General features: G+C 42.8%; 1 protein-coding gene across 1 annotated transcript in view; it reads left to right on the plus strand.

The window, feature by feature from the left end:
* Positions 1-23,955, plus strand: part of pdgfbb (platelet-derived growth factor beta polypeptide b) — a gene marked incomplete at its 3' end in the record, with an annotated part of 44,783 nt that overhangs the window by 7,470 nt on the left and 13,358 nt on the right. Inside the window, exons 2-6 of the mRNA XM_083779200.1 lie at positions 8,409-8,505; positions 10,164-10,220; positions 16,987-17,180; positions 20,029-20,214; positions 20,784-21,642. Coding sequence (XP_083635326.1) covers positions 8,409-8,505; positions 10,164-10,220; positions 16,987-17,180; positions 20,029-20,214; positions 20,784-21,642 — 1,393 coding nt within the window. The remainder of the gene's footprint in view (positions 1-8,408; positions 8,506-10,163; positions 10,221-16,986; positions 17,181-20,028; positions 20,215-20,783; positions 21,643-23,955) is intronic.

The raw sequence follows: 23,955 nt of genomic DNA on the forward strand, positions 1-23,955 counted from the left end.
TAGGTGTTTAGAATTCGAACACTAGGTGTTCTGGTGAGGTGTTTGAGTGAACTCGTGTTCTACTGTATTTTATGACCATTAATTAACATTTGCCATTTTATTATTACACACATGGTGTTTAGGTTTTAAACGCGTCACATGTTCCAGGGATTTACAGTGATCATAAATGTATATGAATACTGAAACAGATATAATCATTAAAGGACCACTTCACCACTTTTCAACCTATCTTCATATAATAGGTCCTCACTAATAATCATGAAAAAATGGCACAATTTTTTTCTACTCTGTCTGTGTCTCATAGGAGGGCTGTGGGCAGTTCAGAAACCGTCTTCCAGTGACATCATCGATGGGGAATACAAGCTAATAGAAACTGCAGGCTTTCTAGTCCTGAAAAGTTGCAATGCGAAAATGGAAGCCATCGTTCTCACGATAATGAAAATCTAAAACATTTTTGTAAAAAAATCTTGTTTAAAAAAAATCTGCCTAATGATGATGTCACTGGAAGACGGTTTCTAAACTGCCCACAGCCCTCCTATATGAGACACAGACCGAGTAGAAAAAAAATAGTGCCATTTTACCATGATTATTAGTGAGGACCTATTATATGAAGATGGGTTGAAAAGTGGTGAAGTGGTCCTTTAAGGAAAGTTTATGCATGTACAGTACACTATGTGTACTATATGGAAACTCTCAATTTCCAATTTCCAGCTATTCAAGTTGCAAAACATTTTATTATTTTATAATTTGGGGGGACCCCGCGAGGGGGTCGCGACCCACGGTTTGAGAAACCCCCTGAAATAGATGACACGAGATTTATTTCCGTGTGATTTGCTCCAGAATTACTATTAAACGCTGGGCTCATTCTTGATGTTTAACCCATTTTGGGCCGGGAACCCATTTTTGGTGTTATAGCATCATGCTATGCTTTAGCTATTGAAAAATAGCAAACCGAGTGGCGCGCTACGAGCTTGTAGGTCTGCTATTTTTTTTTAACTGTCAGGATTTAAGACATTTTTATAGAATCTGATCTCAGGTCAAAATGCGTTAAAGAACCTACCATTCTTCTGTGCGTTTAGAATCTGATCTCGGGTCAGAATGGGTTAAAATGAGGAAATAGGAAGTGACCTCATTGCCTCTCTAAACAGTCTCCACTGAGAGCAGGACAAACATTGTTACCGTTCACTTCCTTAGGTCTCAGACCCGGTCGTCGTGGTGAGGTAGGTGGGATGTAGCAGCACACACACACACACACACACACACACACATACACACACACACACACACACACACACACACACACACACACACACACACACACACACACACACGTGTCACCAGTGTTGTTTTCGTCGACTAAAACTAAAGACGAAAAATGTTCGTCGACTATACCTTTTTCCACTGACAAAAACGAAATGAAAACTAAGTCATGACGACTAAAACTATAAGACTAATTAAATATACTGACAATTTCGTCGACAAATAAGAAATAGACTAAAATGTTAGGAAGGGACTACTATGAGTCATTTTACTCTTGGTTGCATGCTGAAAATAGCCGATCTACAAGCTCACAACGCGTCGCGTTTTGTGAGCTTGTAGATCGGCTATTTTTAGCAAGTGTAAAAACACTCATTACGACGGCATCAAGACCCGCCAAAACACATTTTAGTCGACTAGATCACCTGTAGATTTAGTCGACTAAAATCTTATGACATTTAGTCGACTAAAACTAGACTAACACTAAGACATTTCCAGGTGACTAAAACTAAATTAAGTTTCAGTCCAAAGACTATGACTAAACTAAAATAGAAATTTGCTGCCAAAAACAACACATGTCCATGCAGGCATTTTTGGTTTTCATACTAGCCAAAAAATGATAACGAATCCACTGATAGTCTGTAGACAGCTTCACTGTCTCTGCCCCATCAGCACAAATACTTTATTTAAAGCAGGCAAAGCTACAGCGTGACTCCAGATGCAGCTGGGTGCTGAGGTAGACTTTGGTTGATCAATCGCAGACACTAGTGGCAGCGTGATTGCATTCTATTCACTTCATTTCATCTCAGCGTTTTCGGCATGAATTGCTTTCCATAATTTTGCAAAATCATTAAAGGACCACTTCACCACTTTTCAACCTATCTTCATATAATAGGTCCTCACTAATAATCATGAAAAATTGGCGCAATTTTTTTCTACTCAGTCTGTGTCTCATAGGAGGGCTGTGGGCAGTTCAGAAACCGTCTTCCAGTGACATCATCGATGGGGAATACAAGCTAATAGAAACTGCAGGCTTTCTAGTCCTGAAAAGTTGCAATGCGAAAATGGAAGCCATCGTTCTCACGATAATGAAAATCTAAACATTATTGTAAAAGAATCTTGTTTAAAAAAAAAATCTGCCTAATGATGATGTCACCGGAAGACGGTTTATAAACTGCCCACAGCCCTCCTATGAGACACAGACTGAGTAGAAAGAAATCGTGCCATTTTATCATGATTATTAGTGAGGACCTATTATATGAAGATAGGTTGAAAAGTGGTGAAGTGGTCCTTTAAGAGATAAGACAAATAAATTGAAGCCAGTGAATGAATTTAATACATCCACTTACTTGTATGAAATACAAGTGAATACGTACATGTATTTAAAGCTAACTTGCTGTATTTCCTTCATTAGTTTATTAATCGTTGAGCCAATTATTACAATTCTGGGCTGACATAAACACCTAAGCATAATATAATATACTAATAGTTTCATTTTAAAATCTTCCCTACAGATGTTCATAACGCGTCTCCCTTTTTTTTCCTTTTTTTTTATTGATAATGCAGACATCATTTACAACAACAACTTTTTAAACAAAACAAGACAAACTCAAAAAAGAAAAGACAAAAAACAGTAAAAAAAAACAAAATCAAGCAGGAGAAGATATTGAAGGCAGAACCTCAAAGAACCTATTCCCCGTATCTTTTCAAAAAGTAGCAGGCATTCTTCTTACATTGTATACAGTATCTTTTCAGGAGTACAGTATGAAGAAAGCTCATTCAGCCAGTGTCTCTGTGAAGGTGATTCTTCAATATTTCCACTTAATCAAGATGATTTTCTTCGCAGCTGTATAGCCCACTGGCGAGTAACACAAAATGTTCTTTGTTAAAATGTGTGTTGATCAATGTAACGTCACCAGTAACCAAATGACGCATCTCCCTTTTGAACGGACACTGTGACCAAGTTGCCAAGTTGCATATTGTTTCGTATAATATGCATTATCCCATTCTGAACGGGCACCCATTTTGGTGTTAGCATCATGTCGTGCTTTAGCTATTGAAAAATAGCAGATCTACAAGCTCATATCGCGCCACCGAGTGGCGCGATACGAGCTTGTAGGTCTGCTATTTTTTGAAAAATCTAAGAACGACTGACATTTTTAGAATCTGATCTCAGGTCAGAATGGGTTAATCAGACCCAGTGTTTGTCCGGCGGAAACCTCGTATGAATCTGATCTCAGGTCAGAATGGGTTATTATTATTGACGTGCCTTTACATTCCCCCGCCTGTGCAAATTATACTTATCTGTTTACATCAGCGGCTTTGTTTATGGGTTACCCGGCGCGCTGAAGTGTTTAATTCTTCCTGCTCTGACTCAAACGGTTCGTGACAGCGGGCGCCTCCTCGCCTGTGAACAAAGACACGTCCTCCATGATTATTCATCATCAGACACAATTAGCCACAACAAGCCGGCAGGTTTTCTAACCCCCGCCTGGTGGAACCTGGATAGGGGGGGGGGGGGGGGGGGACGACGACGAGGAAGCAGCCCTGATGGCTCCTTAGGGGCATCAGCGGCTGTGCAGTTCGAGATGTTAATTCATTTTGCGCGGGAACCCCTTTTGGTGTTATAGCATCATGTTATGCTTTAGCCATTGAAAAAATTGCAGATCTACAAGCTCATAGCGCGCCACAGAGTGGCTCGGCTAAGAGCTTGTATAGGTCTGCTATTTTTTGAAAAATCAAAGAACCCACTGACATATATAGAAAACATAGCTTTTTCAGAAAACTGTCAGGATGTATAGAAGACATTTTTTAGAATCTGATCTCAGGTCAGAATGGGTTAATTCAGGGCATTTCCCTCCTGTATAATTTGACTCTGAGTCGACCAACAATAGGGGGAGAAGAAGTCAATGGCATTTACAGTAAGGGCAGGGTGTGTGAATGCCATGTTCGCACACCGTACGGATGACTGCTTCCTCTGGCTATAAGCCTTTTCGTCCAGAGGGATTCATCATACATACCACATTAGCTCTGGAGAGTGTATAGAAATGGAACCAAATTGGACCCGTATTTTCGACACTCTCTGAACTATAACAGAACTGTATAAATGTCCAATTGGTTCCTTAGCTATATCAATCGCTTATAGCCAGAGGGACCCCCTTGTAAGTAAAATGAACACCATGGATTTGACAGTGTACTCTCGAGAAATGTAATGGAATTTTACACACACACACACACACACACACACACACACACACACACACACACACACACACACACACACACACATACTTGGATGTTTGCTGGGCTAGACCTACAGTGGAAAGATAATAGCATTTTGAATGGGATGACATGTTGGACAATAATTAATGTTGCATTAGTGCAGCAAAATAAAGTATTACAAAAAACTACTTACAACTAATCTGAGAATAATAAGATTGCAGTTAAAGTGACATTTTGGATTTTATTTTTCTCCAGGAGCATGAATATTGAAATTCCAGTTAAACGTTATTTTATTGCCCTCCTAATACGAATATATTTTTGCTGTAGATCTTTGTAGGATGGGCTTCTTACATTTATTCCAAATATCTCTTCCTATACAGTATATACCTAATATTCAATGATAAAAAGTTAGAAATATATTTTTAAACGGCCAATCTACAAGGCTATAGATTTGGCTTTTTTTTCCCAAAATAACTTACAAGGCTTTGCATATTAGCTATCATAATAAAATGGCTTAAGTGGTTAATTCTGCAGCTTGGGTCGACGCACTTTAACCATTTTGGTGTCAGCATCATGCTATGCTTTAGCTATTGAAAAATAGCAGATCTACAAGCTCATAGCGTGCCACCGAGTGGCGCGCTACGAGCTTGTATAGGTCTGCTATTTTTATTTTAATCGAACAACTGACATAGAAACATAGCTTTTTCAGAAAACCGTCATTTTCAAACAGACGTTTTTTTAGAATCTGATCTCAGGTCAAACAAGAGGTGTTTTTCGGTGGTTCCGTGTTACAGCCGGGAGGAGCCAACATTTAAACCTGTCCTCTCTCGACCCTCGAGTCTCTCGACCCATGTCTGATCCCCTCGTCCCCGTCTTCTTAATCATCCATTATCCCTCTGCTTTCAGACGCACCTCCATGCCTCTCGTCTCCTCTGTGTGTCACTCCTTCCCCCACTCCTTCCTGGCTCCTTCCTGGCTCCTTTGACCCCTAAATGTTAGCAGATGAGAGGAACACAAGGCCAATAGTCATTCACCCCCGCTCATAGTGACCATTGTGTGTCCACTGTGGCTAATACCCCTCCGCGCACGCACACACACACACACACACGCACACACACACACACACACACACACACACACACACACACCACCATCCCATTAATGACTCTGGGGGTCAAACCCCACACCTAGTACACACAATCGTAGCGTGGAGCTGGCTGTTGCCTGGCTGTCTGTGTGTGTGGGGCAGCTGCCTATAGTAATTCCGAGTCTAAAGTGCGTTGTGTATAGCCATTATTATGTCGCATTAAGCCTGGTTTATATACTTTGTTTTACAAACACTGTCACTCGCCGGAAATACCAAATATATATAGGCTCACAGCGCCATACAATTGGCCCTGTGCATAGCCCTTAGTACTGGCTGGGTGACCCACAGGGGGGTGCATACGTTGGTTAAACAACATTCGTCTGACAACACCGTCCCTCCTGACATGCGTGGCGGGTTAAAACCAGGGGGGGGTGTCAGACAGATATTTTGTGAAGCCACTAAGGAAATCGGGACTTCCTGAAAGTTCATATTTGTTCTGTTGTGGCGCTGCTGTCATTGGGGCCCAAAAAAACCCCCATATCCCCATAGAGGTCCATGTATTTTGGCCCAACTTCACCTAGACTGTATTACCTTAATAAACATGGTCATGAATACTTTCTGCTTCCAGTCACTATAGTTTAAAGTCTCATTTCTCTCATGTCATAATATTATTTTTGGGAAAATTATGGTCCATTTATTTAAAAGAAAAAAATTACCATAAAGTCGCGTATGTTCTGAGGGGCGTGGCTATACCGTTACGGTCTATGATCGGGAGCCTTTGTTTGTCCATATTTTTTTTTTTACAGTCTATGTTTAAAACTATAACACGTGGCTTCCTGTGAGGTTATAGGTTCAGAGCTGAGTTTTGGGTATAGGGTGTTGGACTCATGACTGCAGGTCGGAACCAAAACCCAATGCACCCTCCCGGAGGTGGCATAACAGTTCTTGTTCGGTTATGGACCAGGTGTAAAACAGCCATTTCACCAGAGCCAGTATTGCAGATGTGGTGCTCCCTGCTTTTAAAAAGTAAAAAGTGGGCAAAGGCTCATTCATTTTATATAGGAGCCACACCGTGGAACAGCCCAGTGTTAAACTGACCTCCAATTTGAGGACATTTAAACAGAAGACTAAGAAATGGCTACTGGAAAAGGTTCCCCTATAAAGGGTCATCTTAGAGGGATGGATAGGGACGTACCTGTTGTGTTGTGTATGTAATGTACATGTACTGTTATGTATTTGTGATGGGTTTCTTTTTAAACATATGTTTATTGATTTTCTTTAAAGTACAAAGAAGTATTTCAGAACAATTTACATATATCCCCCCCCCCCCCCCCCACCCCCCCCCCCCCCCACATCCCCATGGCAGCACAAATACAAACAAAATCTTATCACAAAATGATTTGACAATAAATACAGAACAAAAATAATAATGACAAAACTAAAATAAACGAAAATAAAACACATTACATACAGTTAAACAAAACACATTTACATACAGTTGAACAAACAAATGCACAGTTATTTGTGATGTATTTTAAAGTATTGTTTCCGTTCAGTGTGAGAGGACCTCAGTGGAAATGAGTCTTTGGACTTTTCTGTGTAATCCTTGAATCGCTGATTTATAATGTTGTATTATAATGATTGCTTTTCTAAATAAATCAAATCAAATCAAAAAATCAAAATAAACAGCAAAATGCATATACTGTACACAGCCGACAATAAATAATATGTTGTTTGTGTGTGTGTGTGTGATTCAAGATAGGTATCTTTTTTTTAATATATATATATATATATATATATATATATATATATATATATATATATATATATTTGTCAATCATCTAATGTGATCCTGGGCTCTACACACCCTCCACCAACCTAGTAACCATATATGGGGGACAAGGGGAGAGCAACGGACTTGAACTCATGCTTCCTTCATGCCTGAGTGTCCAAGTTGCTCCTTTACACCTGACAGGGGGGAGTTTCCCTGGTTGACGTAGCGCGTGGAAGGAACACGTTATTCCAACCAGTTCCTTTCCCCTCCATCAGGCGCCCCGGCTGGCCAGAGGGGAGGCAGTTTAGTGACCAGGATTACTGCATGTTTTTGTGAGGGTACCTACCCTAGGGGACACGGGGAGAACATGTGAGGGTATACCTACCCTATAGGGACACGGGGGAGAACATGTGAGGGTACCTACCCTAGGGGACACGGGGAGAACATGTGAGGGTACCTACTACCCTAGGGGACACGGGGAGAACATGCAAACTCCACACAGAAAGGCCCTTTCGCCTACCCCACCTATCTTTCTAATTGTCCTCTTTGTGTGTGTGTGTGTGTGTGTGTGTGTGTGTGTGTGTGTGTGTGTGTGTGTGTGTGTGTGTGTGTGTGTGTGTGTGTGTGTGTGTGCGTGTGCGCGTGTGCGTGTGCGTGTGCGTCTATACGTGTCAGATCATTGTTTTTATATTTGGCAGCCTGGGCCATGATGTCCACAGGCTAGTGGTCAGAGGCTTGAGGATTATAGGGTTGTCCAAAGCAGCTCGCAGCATACTGTTCAATCTCCTCCATTATAGGCAGTCGGTCTATTTGGAGGGGTGCTTTTTGTACCCATGATTTACTTTCGCTGTTGGTAATAATATGACAGACTGAAGTGACCAGTGTTGGCTGCGAATAAGTTCATGTGTTTTCCTATATTCTGTACATTTTGGGCTTGTTTGGACTCGAGCACTGAGACACGTGATGTTTCGAGTGCGTAGTATATCAGAAGGAACTGAAAATATTTGTGCCCTTGATGATGTATTTCATAAATGTGGACTCAAATAAAGAAATGGAAATGTGTTCCAGGGGGACCCTCTTCCTGCAGCCCTGGTGGAGCTGGTTAGAAGCAGTCCCATCTCCTCCATCGAAGACCTCCAGCTGCTTCTGTTCTCTGACTCCGTAGGTAAAGACCCAGAGACCCATTCTGACCTGAGATCAGATTCATACCAGGTTTTCCACTGACACACACACTGGTCTGATTAACCCATTCTGACCTGAGATCAGATTCATACGAGGTTTCCACTGGACACACACTGGTCTGATCAACCCATTCTGACCTGAGATCGGATTCTAAAAAAAATCTTCTATATCCTGACAGTTTTCCATTCTGACCTGAGATCAGATTAAAAAAAAATGTCTTCTATGTCAGTCGTTCTTCGATTTTTCAGAAAATAGCAGATCTACAAGCTCGTAGCGCGCCACTCGGTGGCGCGCTATGAGCTTGTAGATCTGCTATTTTTCAATAGCTAAAGCACGACACGATGCTAACACCAAAACGGGTTCCCGACCTAAAATGGGTTAGCAACACACACATAATACTATACTTCAAACATACGGTATAAAATCATCTGTATTTTCCTTTTGTTTTTTTCGTTTTTTTGCAATTCAGACCTGAACTATACTCTCCAGTACGTACAATGTTTTGTAGACGGTATACTCCGTCTTTTCTGTATACCAACAACAGTAACTTTTAAATGAATAAGGGGAAAACCACTATTCCATAACTGCTACAAATAATGGACAAAGGACTGAATAATAATAATAATAATACATTTTATTTATAAGGCGCCTTTCAGGGCACTCAAGGTACTCACGTACAGGTTAAAAACAGTACAGAAAACACAGTTAAAGGCAGAACGAAACACAGCTGAAAACACAATGTACTGTAATAACACAAGACACTTATATATTAGGCCTACATACAGGCAGTATATGCTTCAACAATCACATGGGACGAGCTGGGGCTAACTGGGGAAGTTTCAGTTGTAAACAATAAAACAATGACTTTAAAACGGCCCCCCCCTTCCCTCCCCCTCCTTTCTTTCTATTTCTGTCTGTTTCTCTGCCGGTCGGTCTGCTGTCTGTCTGCCTGTCTCTCTCTTGTCTGTGTCTGTCTGTCTGTCTGTCTGTCTGTCTGTCTCTCTCTTGTCTGTGTCTGTCTGTCTGTCTGTCTGTCTGTCTGTCTGTCTGTCTGTCTGTCTGTCTGTCTGTCTCTCTCTTGTCTGTGTCTGTCTGTCTGTCTGTCTGTCTGTCTGTCTGTCTGTCTGTCTGTGCTCTCTTTTGTCTATCATGCTTTCTTCAGAAGCCCCACAATGCAACAGAACTTTATATTGAAATGAAATATTGTAATAGCAGAGATTGATTGATTTGATTTAACCCATTTATGTAGACCTGACGTCGAAATAAAAAAAAATGTCTTCAATATCCTGACATTTTTCTGAAAAAAACGTATCTTTCTGTATCGGTGGTTCTCAAAAAAAGGCAAATTTTCACGATTTTTCAAAAATAGCAGACCCACAAGCTCATAGCGCGCCACTCGGTGGCGCGCTATGAGCTTGTAGATCTGCTATTTTTCAATAGCTAAAGTATATAACAGAATGCTTGAACACCAAAAGGGGTTCCCGTACGTACAGAATGGGTTAAATTTGTATTGACAGTTTGTAGAATGTTTGTTTGTAGAATTTCAAACCATAAGCACAAGTCAATACAAAAAAACCGGCTACGAGGACACAGTATAATTATGTGTAATTGATATTGAGCATGTACTGTATCTGGTCTCAGATGGAGAGTTGGAGGGTTCGCCTGCTAATGAAGGCCACAGATTACCAAGGAGTCTCGGTGAGTTTTGATCTATTTTCCTCCTTCATTTTATGCTGTTCCCCCCCCCCCCCCCCCTTGGTTGACAGCTAGAGGACATTGACAACTGCCAATCACTTAAAAAGTTTCATAACATTCATTTTCATTTATTTTTTATTTATTTTCGTTTTCCTTTTAGATTTGATGACCTCAATTAACACTCACACACTACACACAACCTGAACTTTGAACATTCAGTGGATTTTCTGTGGTCTGGGGATTTCTCTGTGTGTTCTGAAGCCTTTTGAGCTGCAATGAAAACACAGGCAAATCGGAGCACTTGTTTGAGCTACGGAATTTTAAAAGTTCAGTTTTTTTTTTGGGGTGCAATTGAGCTCAGATTATTTTTTTTACAAAAACGTTTTTTTTTAATGTCAGGATCCCTTATGTCAGGATTGATTTGTATTTAACCCATTTTGGTCGGGAACCCCTTTTGGTGTTAGCATTATGTTATGCTTTAGCTATTGACAAATAGCAGATCTACAAGCTCATAGCGCGCCACCGAGTGGCGCGCTACGAGCTTGTAGGTCTGCTATTTTTGAAAAATCGAAGAACGACTGACACAGAAACGTAGCTTTTTCAGAAAACTGTCATTTTCAAACAGACATTTTTAGAATCCGATCTCAGGCCTAAATGGGTTAATGGGGTTATAAACAAGAATAAACCGACTTTATATGCCCGCTCTACAGTTGTAAATGAAAACAAAAAAGTGTACAGAACATGTCTTTGGCCTCCAGTGGGATGTATTTCTACTGTATGTGTATCTCATTTCTTTATCCATCTCCTCATTTCATCGTCTATTCCTGTGGCATTCTTACTCAAGGTTCAAGGTTGTACTATAACCATTCTGACCTGAGATCAGATTCATACGAGGTTTCCACTGGACACACACTGGTCTGATGAACCCATTCTGACCTGAGATCAGATTCTAAAAATGTCAGTCGTTCTTCGATTATTCAAAAATAGCAGACCTACAAGCTCGTATCGCGCCACTCGGTGGCGCGATATGAGCTTGTAGATCTGCTATTTTTCAATAGCTAAAGCATAACATGATGCTGACACCAAAATGGGTGCCCGGTCAGAATGGGTTAATGTTACGTCTTGTGTATACATGACAGGTACATAAGAGTGAAAGCTTTTTTTCTGGCACTCCTTCAGACAATACAGCAGCATAGATAATACTGTAACAACAGCAAAACAAGAGCAAACAAAGAATAATACTTGCTTGTAAGCAGTGTTGTTTTTGGCAGCAAATTTCTATTTTAGTTTAGTCATATAGTCTTTAGACTGAAACTTCAGTTAGTTTTAGTCACATTTTAGTCACCTGGAATGTCTTAGTGTTAGTCTAGTTTTAGTCGACTAAATGTCATAAGATTTTAGTCGACTAAATCCACAGTTGATTTAGTCGACGAAAATGTATTTTGGCGGGTCCTGATCCCGTCGTAATGAGTGTTTTTACACTTGCTGAAAATAGCTATTTTCAGCAGGCAACCAAGTGTAAAATTACTTATACTGGATCTCTTGTCGACTAGTCCCTACAAAACATTTTAGTCTAGTTTTTATTTGTCTACGAAATTGTCAGTATATTTAGTCTTAGTTTTAGTCATAATATAGCTTAGTTTTCATTTAGTTTCCATTTGTTTTTGTCAGTGAAAAAAGGTAGTCGACGGACATTTTTCGTCTTGGTTTTAGTCGACGAAAACAACACTGCTTGTAAATGTTCTGCAGATGTTGAAACATTGAACTCCCATCGTCTGATCAGATGTCATCTGTATGTTTGATCTACAAGCCCTCAGCTTGTAGCCGTCAGGCTATTGTAGTTAACCCATTTAGGCCTGACGTCGAAATTTAAAAAAAATATTTTTTTAAATGTCATTTTTCCGGAAAAACCTCATGTTTCTAGATCAGTGGTTCTCAATATTTCATGTCAAGGACCCCAACAATTATATGTAACATGCCGCCGCCCCATATCTGAAAATATGTAGTTCCAGGGACCTTCCGGCCAGAAGCAAAGATTTGAGTTAAAAATGTTCTGCTCTGAAAGAATATATATATTCAAAGATTTGCGCATTTTCACGATTTTTCAAAAATATCAGACCTACAAGCTCGTATAGTGCGCCACTCGGTGGCGTCCTATGAGCTTGTAGATCTGCTATTTTTTCAATAGCTTAAGCATAACATGATGCTGACCCCAAAAGGGGTTCCTGGCCCAGAATGGATTAACGGCCTCTACACTGTGTGCGTTCAACAGTGAGGCAATGTCAGGAAACTCTCTTACCTTCCATCCAACCGTGAAGGCATTCATTAGGATGACAGATGTACTCATATAAGTACACTCCAACAGTGAAGGACGGTCGGTTGTAGTGCCGGCCAGGAGGATTCCTGATTCTCTCCAAGAGAGCTCCAGAACACTCAGTCCTCATTAATGGAGTACTTGGAGAGTTCTCAGTCAGCCATTCCAGGAGGACCATTAACCCATTTAGGCCTGAAAGAAAAGTCTTCTAAATCCTGACAGTTTTCTGAAATAACCTCTGTTTCTAGGCCTATATATCACTCAATATTTCATGTGAAGGACCCCAAAAATGATCTGTAAATTGGCCTCCGAGACCGCCCCATCTGAAAATATGTTGTTCCAGGGACCTCCCCAGAAGCAAAGATTTGAGTTAAAAAACGTTTGTTCTGAAAAAATATATTCCAAATTTGAGGCACATTTTCACAATTTCTCAAAAATAGCAGACCTTGTAGATCTGCTATTTTTCAATAGCTAAAGCATAACGTAATGCTAACGCCAAAACAGGTCCCCGGTCAAAATGGGTTAATGTGACGAGCGTAGTTTCTACTGACACGCTGAGATCCTCCCTGTTGACCCTGTTCTCTCTATCGTAATAAAGCAGATGTCCACCACGAGACCGTGCATCCGTCTACGTTAGTCTCAGCTCTTTGCCGTGTTCACTCACGCTCGCAGATGTCGTCGTTATGAAACGGTATAACTCGAGGTTTAAACTCTGCCTCGCTGAAGAAGTTCCGACATTTCCACTTGATACTCGAGAGCATGTGACGTAACTACAGAGAGAACGTCCCATTCTGAGAGGATATGATGATATATGATATACAGTAGTACTTTATTGTCAGTTCACACTGAAATTTGTCTTGCGACACGGCAGCCAAGTATGCAGAACACATATACACACATTTGACATAACACAAAGAACAAGACAATTTTACATACATAAAGACATGAGCAATGTCCACTGCTTAAATTATCCCCTGATTAAGCCTCAAGGTCGACTGGTGGACAAATTAACAAAGGACCTCTTTAGTCTGACCTTATTGTATGCTGGTACACCATATCTCCTTCCTGAAGGCAGCAACCTATTATTCTCCATACAACACATGCTTAGTATTATAGGTGATATTCCTTATATTCTCCATACAACACATGCTTAGTATTATAGGTGATATTCCTTATATTCTCCATACAACACATGCTTAGTATTAGAGGTGATATTCCTTATATTCTCCATACAACACATGCTTAGTATTAGAGGTGATATTCCTTATATTCTCCATACAACACATGCTTAGTATTAGAGGTGATATTCCTTATATTCTCCATACAACACATGCTTAGTATTAGAGGTGATATTCCTTATATTCTCCATACAACACATGCTTAGTATTAGAGGTGATATTCCTTATATTCTCCATACAACACATGCTTAGTATTAGAGGTGATATTCCTTATATTCTCCATACAACACATGCTTTAGTATTAGAGGTGATATTCCTTGCTAACCTTAGGATGCTGTTATCATACGTGGATGTATAAAGTTTCTGAAGTTGTTGTCCAACAATCTTTGAACAAAATGTTCAGTTGTAAAAACTTTGATGCTGAACAGCTCTCAGCTATATCTCTCAGCTATCTCTCTGGACGACTATCTCTCAACTATCTGGAGTCATGATGCCAATGTGTCTTTGGACAAGTTGTTCAAGTACTTCTATTACTAGAAGTATTATCATTATTATCATTATCTATTGATTCTTTTTCACTCTGGCGTCCAATTAATAATACATAATTCCAGAGAAAAATAAAACAATCTTGACATTTCTTTTTATCATTGCTTTCATTACCGAGCTAGTACGCTTTTCATTGTAATAATACTTTATAACGCTGTGGAAATGAAGCTAAATTTGGGTAATTGATTGTTTGAGTGACTGCTCCCCATTGTTGTCTGGGGATTATTATATAATATATTATTATTGTTCTTTTTGTACTCTGTCATGAAATATATACTGAGCTGACAGTGCTTTTAATTAATATTACAAGCCAGGTAGACATAAACACCACCAATTTCCACCTGTGTATGCATATATGCATGTAATCAGAACAAAGATAAATTAAACTAAACTAAACTCCACAGAGCTGTAAGCGATCCCATCGTTATTATTGTCTGCTGTATTTTGGTAAATTGTGCCACAACATGTTTCACCGTATAGTACAAACGAGACTACTATGACCGCACCCACAGGCACACAGACACTTTTAGATCAGGGGGGTGGGCAACTTTGAACCATGGAGCTTGTAGATCTGCTATTTTCTTCTATATTCGAATTGAAATCTAGAATTATTGCTATTTTTGAATTGGAATCATTTTAATGTAATTTCAAATGCCTTTAACCCATTCTGACCTGAGATCAGATTCACACGAGGTTTCCACTGGACACACACTGGTCTGATTAACCCATTCTGACCTGAGATCAGATTCTAAAAATGTCAGTCGTTCTTCAATTTTTCAAAAAATAGCAGACCTACAAGCTCGTATCGCGCCACTCGGTGGCGCGATATGAGCTTGTAGATCTGCTATTTTTCAATAGCTAAAGCATAACATGATGCTGACACCAAAATGGGTGCCCGGTCAGAATGGGTTAATTATACGTGTGTTGAGCATTGAGCTACTAATTTAGTAATTAAAGCGGGTTATATGTTTGCATGTTGTGGAATTGTAAACAGCTGGAACCAATATTATATCAGCATTCTGACATTAACCTGAGGGCCACATTAAGTGAAGGTGGGGGCCGCATGTGGCCCCCGGGGCCGCAAGTTGCCCACCCCTGTTTTAGATGAATGTGCAAAGCAGTCATATTTATAGGCTACTGTACTGCCAGACACTCGTCTCATAACAACTTGTGTGGGTTCAGACCATAGACTGTAAAAAATATGGACAAAGCGTTCCCCGGGTCTAACATGAACGTAAAATGAAGCCTGTAATAATATGCTAATTCCTGATGTAAGTCGCCATCTTTGGTACCAGCTGGCCATTGGCTGGCTCCGTTTTGTATACCAGCTGGTCATTGGCTGCCCAGACAACGAGGCGGGACTTCCCCCCTTCTTCTCCGTTGGTTTTTATTTTGACTCGAGTGGGAGGGGAATCCCGATCATAGACTGTAATGGTAGCCACGCCCCTCAGAACATACGCGATGGTTTTTTTTCTTTATGGTCATTTTTTTAATTAATGGGACCATAATTTTCCAAAAAGAATATTATGACATTAGAAATGAGACTTTAAACTAGTGACTGGAAGAAGAAAGTATTCATGACCATGTTTATTAAGGTAATACAGTCTAGGTGAAGTTGGGCCAAAATACATGGGCCTCTATGGAGCTATGGGGCTTTTTGGGTCCGGTCCAGCGCCACAACAGGCCATTATATGAACTACCGATTTCAAATGAGGCTTCACGAAATATCTGGCTGACTGCCCCCCTGGTTCAGACAGCTGTAGCTAATCATGTGATGGATGAGCATGTTGATCGTTGCTCATTAGTGTCTTGGCTCTCAGCTGATGCAGACATCCCTGGAATGAGAGTTTGGTAAAAACCCACAGTTCTTCAAAACAGTGTGTTTGTGTTTAACCCATTCTGACCTGAGATCAGATTCTAAAAAATGTCTTCTACATCCTGACAGTTTTCCATTCTGACCTGAGATCAGATTCTAAAAATGTCTTCTACATCCTGACAGTTTTCCATTCTGACCTGAGATCAGATTCAAAAAAATGTCTTCTATGTCAAGTCGCTCTTTGATTTTTCAAAAATAGCAGACCTACAAGCTTGTAGCGCGCCACTCGGTGGCGCGCTATGAGCTTGTAGATCTGCTATTTTTCAATAGCTAAAGCATAACATAGTGCTGACACCAAAATGGGTTCCCGCCCAGGCAGAATGGGTTACGCATTCTTCATGAAATGGTGCAAGAAATATGTCGGGACTCTCGTTATTTTTTTGGATTGCATTTTGTATTGAAGTGTTTGTGTGTTGTTTTTTTTGCTGGACCCAGCTGGAAAGGCTGGCCTAATAATAATCGATTTGGGTAATTGATTGTTTTGAGTGACTGCTCCCCATTGTTGTCTGGGGATTATTATAGCTATCATGACTTGTTCTTTTTGTACTTATATACTCTGTCATGAAATAGGAAAATGTACACAGTATTATCCCATTTTTGGGGCGGGAACCCATTTTAGTGTTAGCATCACGTTACGCTTTAGCTATTGAAAAACAGCAGATCTACAAGCTCACAGCGCGCCACCGAGTGGCGCGCTACGAGCTTGTAGGTCTGCTATTTTTTGAAATATCGAAGAACGACTGACATTTTTTTAGAATCTGATCTCAGGTCAGAGTGGGTTAATAATATCCTCATGGTAATACTAATATGAATTATAACATAACTGTATAACTCTCCTCTGTCCTCCTCAATCAGACGCCCAACCAGCACAGCAGGCTCTGTGTAAAGTTCGCACGGAGGTCGTAGAGGTCACCAGGGCCATGCTGGATCGCAGCAACGCCAACTTCCTGCTGTGGCCGCCGTGCGTGGAGGTCCAGCGCTGCTCGGGCTGCTGTAACACCAAGAGTCTGCAGTGTGTCCCCGTGCTCACGCACACGCGGTACCTACAGGTACACACACACACACACACGCACACACACACACACACACACACACACACACACACACACACACACCAGTGTTGTTTTTGGCAGCAAATTTCTATTTTAGTTTGAGTCATAGTCTCTTGAATAGTTTTCACTTAGTTTTAGTCACATTTTAGTCACCTGGAATGTTCTAGTGTTTAGTCTAGTTTTAGTCGACTAAATGTCATACGAATCAATCTACAGTTGATTTAGTCGACTAAAATGTGTTTTGACAGGCCTTGATGTCGTCGTAATGACATATTTTACACTTTGGTTGCATGCTGAAAATAGCAGATATACAATCTCACAACGCGTCGCAGCGCGACGCGTTGTAACAGGGACAGACTCCATCTCCCAGAGGTCTATAGGGCATTGTAACAGGGACAGACTCCATCTCCCAGAGGTCTATAGGGCATTGTAACAGGGACAGACTCCATCTCCCAGAGGTCTATAGTGCATTGTAACAGGGACAGACTCCATCTCCCAGGGGTCTATAGTGCATTGTAACGGGGACAGACTCCATCTCCCAGAGGTCTATAGGGCATTGTAACAGGGACAGACTCCATCTCCCAGGGGTCTATAGTGCATTGTAACAGGGACAGACTCCATCTCCCAGAGGTCTATAGGGCATTGTAACAGGGACAGACTCCATCTCCCAGAGGTCTATAGGGCATTGTAACAGGGACAGACTCCATCTCCCAGAGGTCTATAGGGCATTGTAACAGGGACAGACTCCATCTCCCAGAGGTCTATAGGGCATTGTAACAGGGACAGACTCCATCTCCCAGGGGTCTATAGGGCATTGTAACAGGGACAGACTCCATCTCCCAGAGGTCTATAGTGCATTGTAACAGGGACAGACTCCATCTCCCAGAGGTCTATAGGGCATTGTAACAGGGACAGACTCCATCTCCCAGGGGTCTATAGTGCATTGTAACGGGGACAGACTCCATCTCCCAGAGGTCTATAGTGCATTGTAACAGGGACAGACTCCATCTCCCAGAGGTCTATAGGGCATTGTAACAGGGACAGACTCCATCTCCCAGAGGTCTATAGGGCATTGTAACAGGGACAGACTCCATCTCCCAGAGGTCTATAGGGCATTGTAACAGGGACAGACTCCATCTCCCAGAGGTCTATAGGGCATTGTAACAGGGACAGACTCCATCTCCCAGAGGCCTATAGTGCATTGTAACAGGGACAGACTCCATCTCCCAGAGGTCTATAGTGCATTGTAACAGGGACAGACTCCATCTCCCAGAGGTCTATAGTGCATTGTAACAGGGACAGACTCCATCTCCCAGGGGTCTATAGGGCATTGTAACGGGGACAGACTCCATCTCCCAGGGGTCTATAGTGCATTGTTACGGGGACAGACTCCATCTCCCAGAGGTCTATAGTGCATTGTAACAGGGACAGACTCCATCTCCCAGGGGTCTATAGGGCATTGTAACAGGGACAGACTCCATCTCCCAGAGGTCTATAGGGCATTGTAACAGGGACAGACTCCATCTCCCAGGGGTCTATAGTGCATTGTAACGGGGACAGACTCCATCTCCCAGGGGTCTATAGGGCATTGTAACAGGGACAGACTCCATCTCCCAGAGGTCTATAGGGCATTGTAACAGGGACAGACTCCATCTCCCAGGGGTCTATAGGGCATTGTAACTGGGACAGACTCCATCTCCCAGAGGTATATAGTGCATTGTAACAGGGACAGACTCCATCTCCCAGGGGTCTATAGGGCATTGTAACAGGGACAGACTCCATCTCCCAGAGGTCTATAGTGCATTGTAACAGGGACAGACTCCATCTCCCAGAGGTCTATAGGGCATTGTAACAGGGACAGACTCCATCTCCCAGAGGTCTATAGTGCATTGTAACAGGGACAGACTCCATCTCCCAGAGGTCTATAGGGCATTGTAACAGGGACAGACTCCATCTCCCAGAGGTCTATAGGGCATTGTAACAGGGACAGACTCCATCTCCCAGAGGTCTATAGCATTGTAACAGGGACAGACTCCATCTCCCAGAGGTCTATAGCATTGTAACAGGGACAGACTCCATCTCCCAGAGGTCTATAGGGCATTGTAACAGGGACAGACTCCATCTCCCAGAGGTCTATAGCATTGTAACAGGGACAGACTCCATCTCCCAGAGGTCTATAGGGCATTGTAACAGGGACAGACTCCATCTCCCAGAGGTCTATAGGGCATTGTAACAGGGACAGACTCCATCTCCCAGAGGTCTATAGGGCATTGTTACGGGGACAGACTCCATCTCCCAGAGGTCTATAGGGCATTGTAACAGGGACAGACTCCATCTCCCAGAGGTCTATAGTGCATTGTAACAGGGACAGACTCCATCTCCCAGGGGTCTATAGGGCATTGTTACGGGGACAGACTCCATCTCCCAGAGGTCTATAGGGCATTGTAACAGGGACAGACTCCATCTCCCAGAGGTCTATAGGGCATTGTAACAGGGACAGACTCCATCTCCCAGAGGTCTATAGTGCATTGTAACGGGGACAGACTCCATCTCCCAGAGGTCTATAGTGCATTGTAACAGGGACAGACTCCATCTCCCAGAGGTCTATAGTGCATTGTAACAGGGACAGACTCCATCTCCCAGAGGTCTATAGCGCATTGTAACAGGGACAGACTCCATCTCCCAGGGGTCTATAGGGCATTGTAACGGGGACAGACTCCCACGTGTCACCTGATACTGACAACAAGCCACTCCCGACCTAGCTATACTTCTATAGTTACATCAGAGCACAGGGTCTGTTTTCCTCCTCCGTAGAGTAAATCCTCCTCTCCGTTTGCTGTCACAGGTGATGAAGATCCAGTATGTCAACAAACGGCCCACCTACGCCAAGGCGGTGGTGTCGGTGGTGGACCACGTGGAGTGTCGCTGTCAGCCCGCCCCGCGGCCTCCCGTCCTCAGGAAGAAGTCCTCCCGGAGACAGCAGACCCACAGCAAGGAGCCGCACCGAAACCAGACCCTCAGCCAGGGACAGGTATACATACCGTCAGGCTTATTTTGACGACGTTTAAAAGTGTGCTTTTCTGTGTGGAGTTTGCATGTTCTCCCCGTGTCCCCTATAGGGTAGGCCTCCATCTGTGACATTGTATATACTGTATATATACTGTGCTGACAGTACTTTTAACCCATTCTGACCTGAGATCAGATTATATAAATGTCTTCTACATCCTGACAGTTTTCTGAAAAAGCCATGTTTCTGTGTCGGTCGTTCTTCGATTATTTCTAAAATAGCAGACCTACGAGCTCGTAGCGCGCCACTCGGTGGCGCGCTATGAGCTTGTAGATCTGCTATTTTTCAATAGCTAAAGCATAACATAATGCCAACACCAAAAGGGGTCTCTAGCACCCCCTAGTGTCTATCTGTGCACGCCACTGTGCGCATGTATGTACAGTATATGCAATCAGAACAAAGATATCAGACTCAATGAAATAGCCTCAGCTCAATTGTATGAGCTGAGCTGAACTGTACTGTAGACAGAATCAATGATAAAAGTTGAAGCTGAATTTGATTCAACTTTATCGTCCCAAAAACCCCCCAAAAAGGGCATTAATAAGGCGCGCTCCAAGGAGACTCTCCACCACCAGGACGAGCTGAAGCACCACCAGAGGGTCCAACTGGAGGAGCTGCTGGAGAGACACGCCTGGAGCCCCCGGGGAGACACGTTCACCCCGCCCGAAGAGGGCTTATACGGCCCGGAGGACACGTCTCAGTCCCTCACTGGGGGGGGCCCTCACTGGGTCTATAACGCCACCAGGCTCCTGGGAGGAACCAACGACGGGACTGACGATAACAACCAGGAGAAGCATGGGAGCAACAGGACACTTTCCGTGAAGGACGGCGGCGGTGACGGTTTCGTCGTCGTCGACGAGGCCGGCAGGACGGCGGTCGAGGGTGACGACGGGTTGGCGATCGACGGCACCGCCGAGCGAGGCACGCAAACCGACGGCCCGTCGCTGGGACAAAACGACAGAACCTCAAAGACGAGCCACCACCGCGCCGCGAGTGAATCCTCCCACGAGAGAGCCACTGCCCGGTATGATCCGCAGCCCGCCACCACCACCAAGGCACCCGGCCTGCAGAGAGGCGGTGGCGAGAACGTGTGGTTCCGACCCACGAAAGAGCCAAACCCTGACCCTCCTCCTCCTCGAGGAGGAGGAGGAGGAGGAGGAGGACAGGACAGGCGGGGGAGGGACAATGAGACCCCCGAAGAGGAGGGGGGGAAGAGGTCTGGGACGGCGGACGAGGAGAGAACGGAGCTGTTGCTCCTTCACAAGAGGCTGGACCAGGAGAAGGAGGTCCTGAGACAGCAGCAGCTGAGACGGGAGGAGGAGGAGGAGGAGAGGGAGAGTCGACGTCGCCACAAAGAACACCATCGACCACAAACCACTACGCAGAAAACAGGTACAGTTACAGCAGTGTTGTTTTCCTCGACCTTTTTTCACTGACGAAAACTAAATAAAAATGAATCTATGATGACTAAAACTAAGACTAAATATACTGATAATTTCGTCAACAAATAAAAACTAGACTAAAATGTTAGGAAGGGACTAGTGGATGGATGCTGGATTTATGCTGAAAATAGCAGATCTACAATCTCGCAATCTTGCGAGATTGTAGATCTGCTATTTTCAGCATGCAACCAAAGTGTAAAATATGTCATTACAACGACATCAAGGCCTGTCAAAACACATTTTAGTCGACTAAATCAACTGTAGATTTAGTCGACTAAAATCGTATGACAATTAGTCGACTAAAACTAGACTAAACACTAGAACATTCCAGGTGACTTAAAATGTGACTAAAACGAAGTGAAAACTATTCAAGAGACAACGAATTTGCTGCCAAAAACAACACTGTACATACAGTAGTGTGCTGCGGAATTTCATATCTTCGTGGCTTCCGCATTCCAATCCAATCCAATCCACTTTATTCATATAGCACGTTTCAAAACAAAGTGCCGTACAGGAGAAAAATAAAAACAAATGTGCACTAAAGCTACCACACAGAATAACAACAGCGAGAAAACAAAGTATACAAACAGTGAAATCAGCTGAGACACATTTACAGAAAAACAACAGAAAAAACAACAGCATCACAGTGAGACAAAACATTATACAAAGGACCGAAGGAACTCAAGCGGGGTTAAAAGCCTAAGGCAGGGGTACTCAACTGGCGGACCGCGGTCCGCGACCGGACCGCGGACCACCTCTTTGCGGACCACCCATTTTAGTTAATAATATAAATAACATCAGATGGTACATTTCTCATGTGAAATTGCTGCAAAGGCCCCCAAAATGTCCCCCAAGGGCCTCCAAAATTCTGGCGCGCGCTATGCGCGTGCGCAGTGTGGCCTGCCAGGGCGTATAACTCCCGGCCTGATTTGGAGTTCCACTCCGGGCCTGCACTCTGCACCCCATTATTGGTTGGGTGGAAGGGGATCTGATTTGTATAAGCTTGGCTTGACCATACTAAACGGGCATAGAGCCCCACTCTCCGAAGGACGCCGCGCATGGGACCGGACCTCTGTCTTATTCAAAAATAAATTGTGGACCTTCATCATTTCTAGTTGAGGACCCCTGGCCTAAGGTATAGAGGTGGGCCTTTAGGCCAGATTTAAAAGTCTCGATGGAAGGGGCCAATTTTGACGTGGGAGGGGAGTGCGTTCCATAGTTTGGGGGCTATACAACAGAATAGGCATTGTATTTTTTTGTTATCAAATGTTTTTTTTATTTTAGACAAAAAAATCACAATAGAACATGTTTAACATCATGAATGAAATAAAGAAAACAAAACACATAAAAATAACACATAACAGCAAAAGAAAGGAACACAGAAACAAACAATCCCACCCACCCCTCCCCCCGGGACCAAAGATGTTACAAATTGTCAGGACTCCTACCACTGTGCAATAGGGAAAAAATAAATAAAGAATGACTAAATCATGTTCTTAACCATAATCTGCAATATCAGAGCAAATATCAATGTTTCCTTCTTTCGCTCCGTGCAATCTTGCTGTAGACAATTCCATATAGATGAAGAATAGGCATTGCATAAGTATAGCATTTCTTTTTTGAGTTCAATTGAAACACAAAGGAGAATGCATAATGTGATACAGTAGATAGATTAGAGCGTATATATGCAAATTTAAGTTTAGCGTCGTTTAGCGTCGTTTAATGCAACCAGATAGGACCTTTTCTGTTTGACATGTATGGGGCTGTCGAGGCCCTGAATGTAGTTTTTTTTTTTGTAGCCTGGCTAATAAGCCAGACTCGAATCACACTGTCGTGTGGTATTTGAGTCTGGAGATGCTGTGTATGGATCTTGTTTCCGGGGGGGGGGGGGCGGGTTCAAACATTTTCTGTTTGACGCAATTGGTCAGAGCTACTGTCAGTCAAAGGTCTCAAGCATTGAACGTCACTGTATACCAAAGCCCGCCCATATTGCATACCGTGTCCCGATTGGCCACACCAGTTCTCCGGTGTAGGAAATGGGCGTATATACAATTGAGCCTCTCCAGACCGTAATCCGCCGGCAGGCAATTTTCTTTTGCCAACGGTCAGTTTATTCGGTCTGGCTTATTTTAGCCAGGCTAGTTTCTTTTGACCACTTAAGCGTTCCCGCATAACTTCCGGGTATGATGATGATGATGATGTCACACGCGTCGCATATACCCTCCTATAAAAGATGTGTCACTAATTCCCACGGGACTGCAAT

This window comes from Protomyctophum parallelum, assembly GCF_964188405.1.
Source record: "Protomyctophum parallelum genome assembly, chromosome: 13".
In the NCBI taxonomy this organism is placed as follows: Eukaryota; Metazoa; Chordata; class Actinopteri; order Myctophiformes; family Myctophidae; genus Protomyctophum; species Protomyctophum parallelum.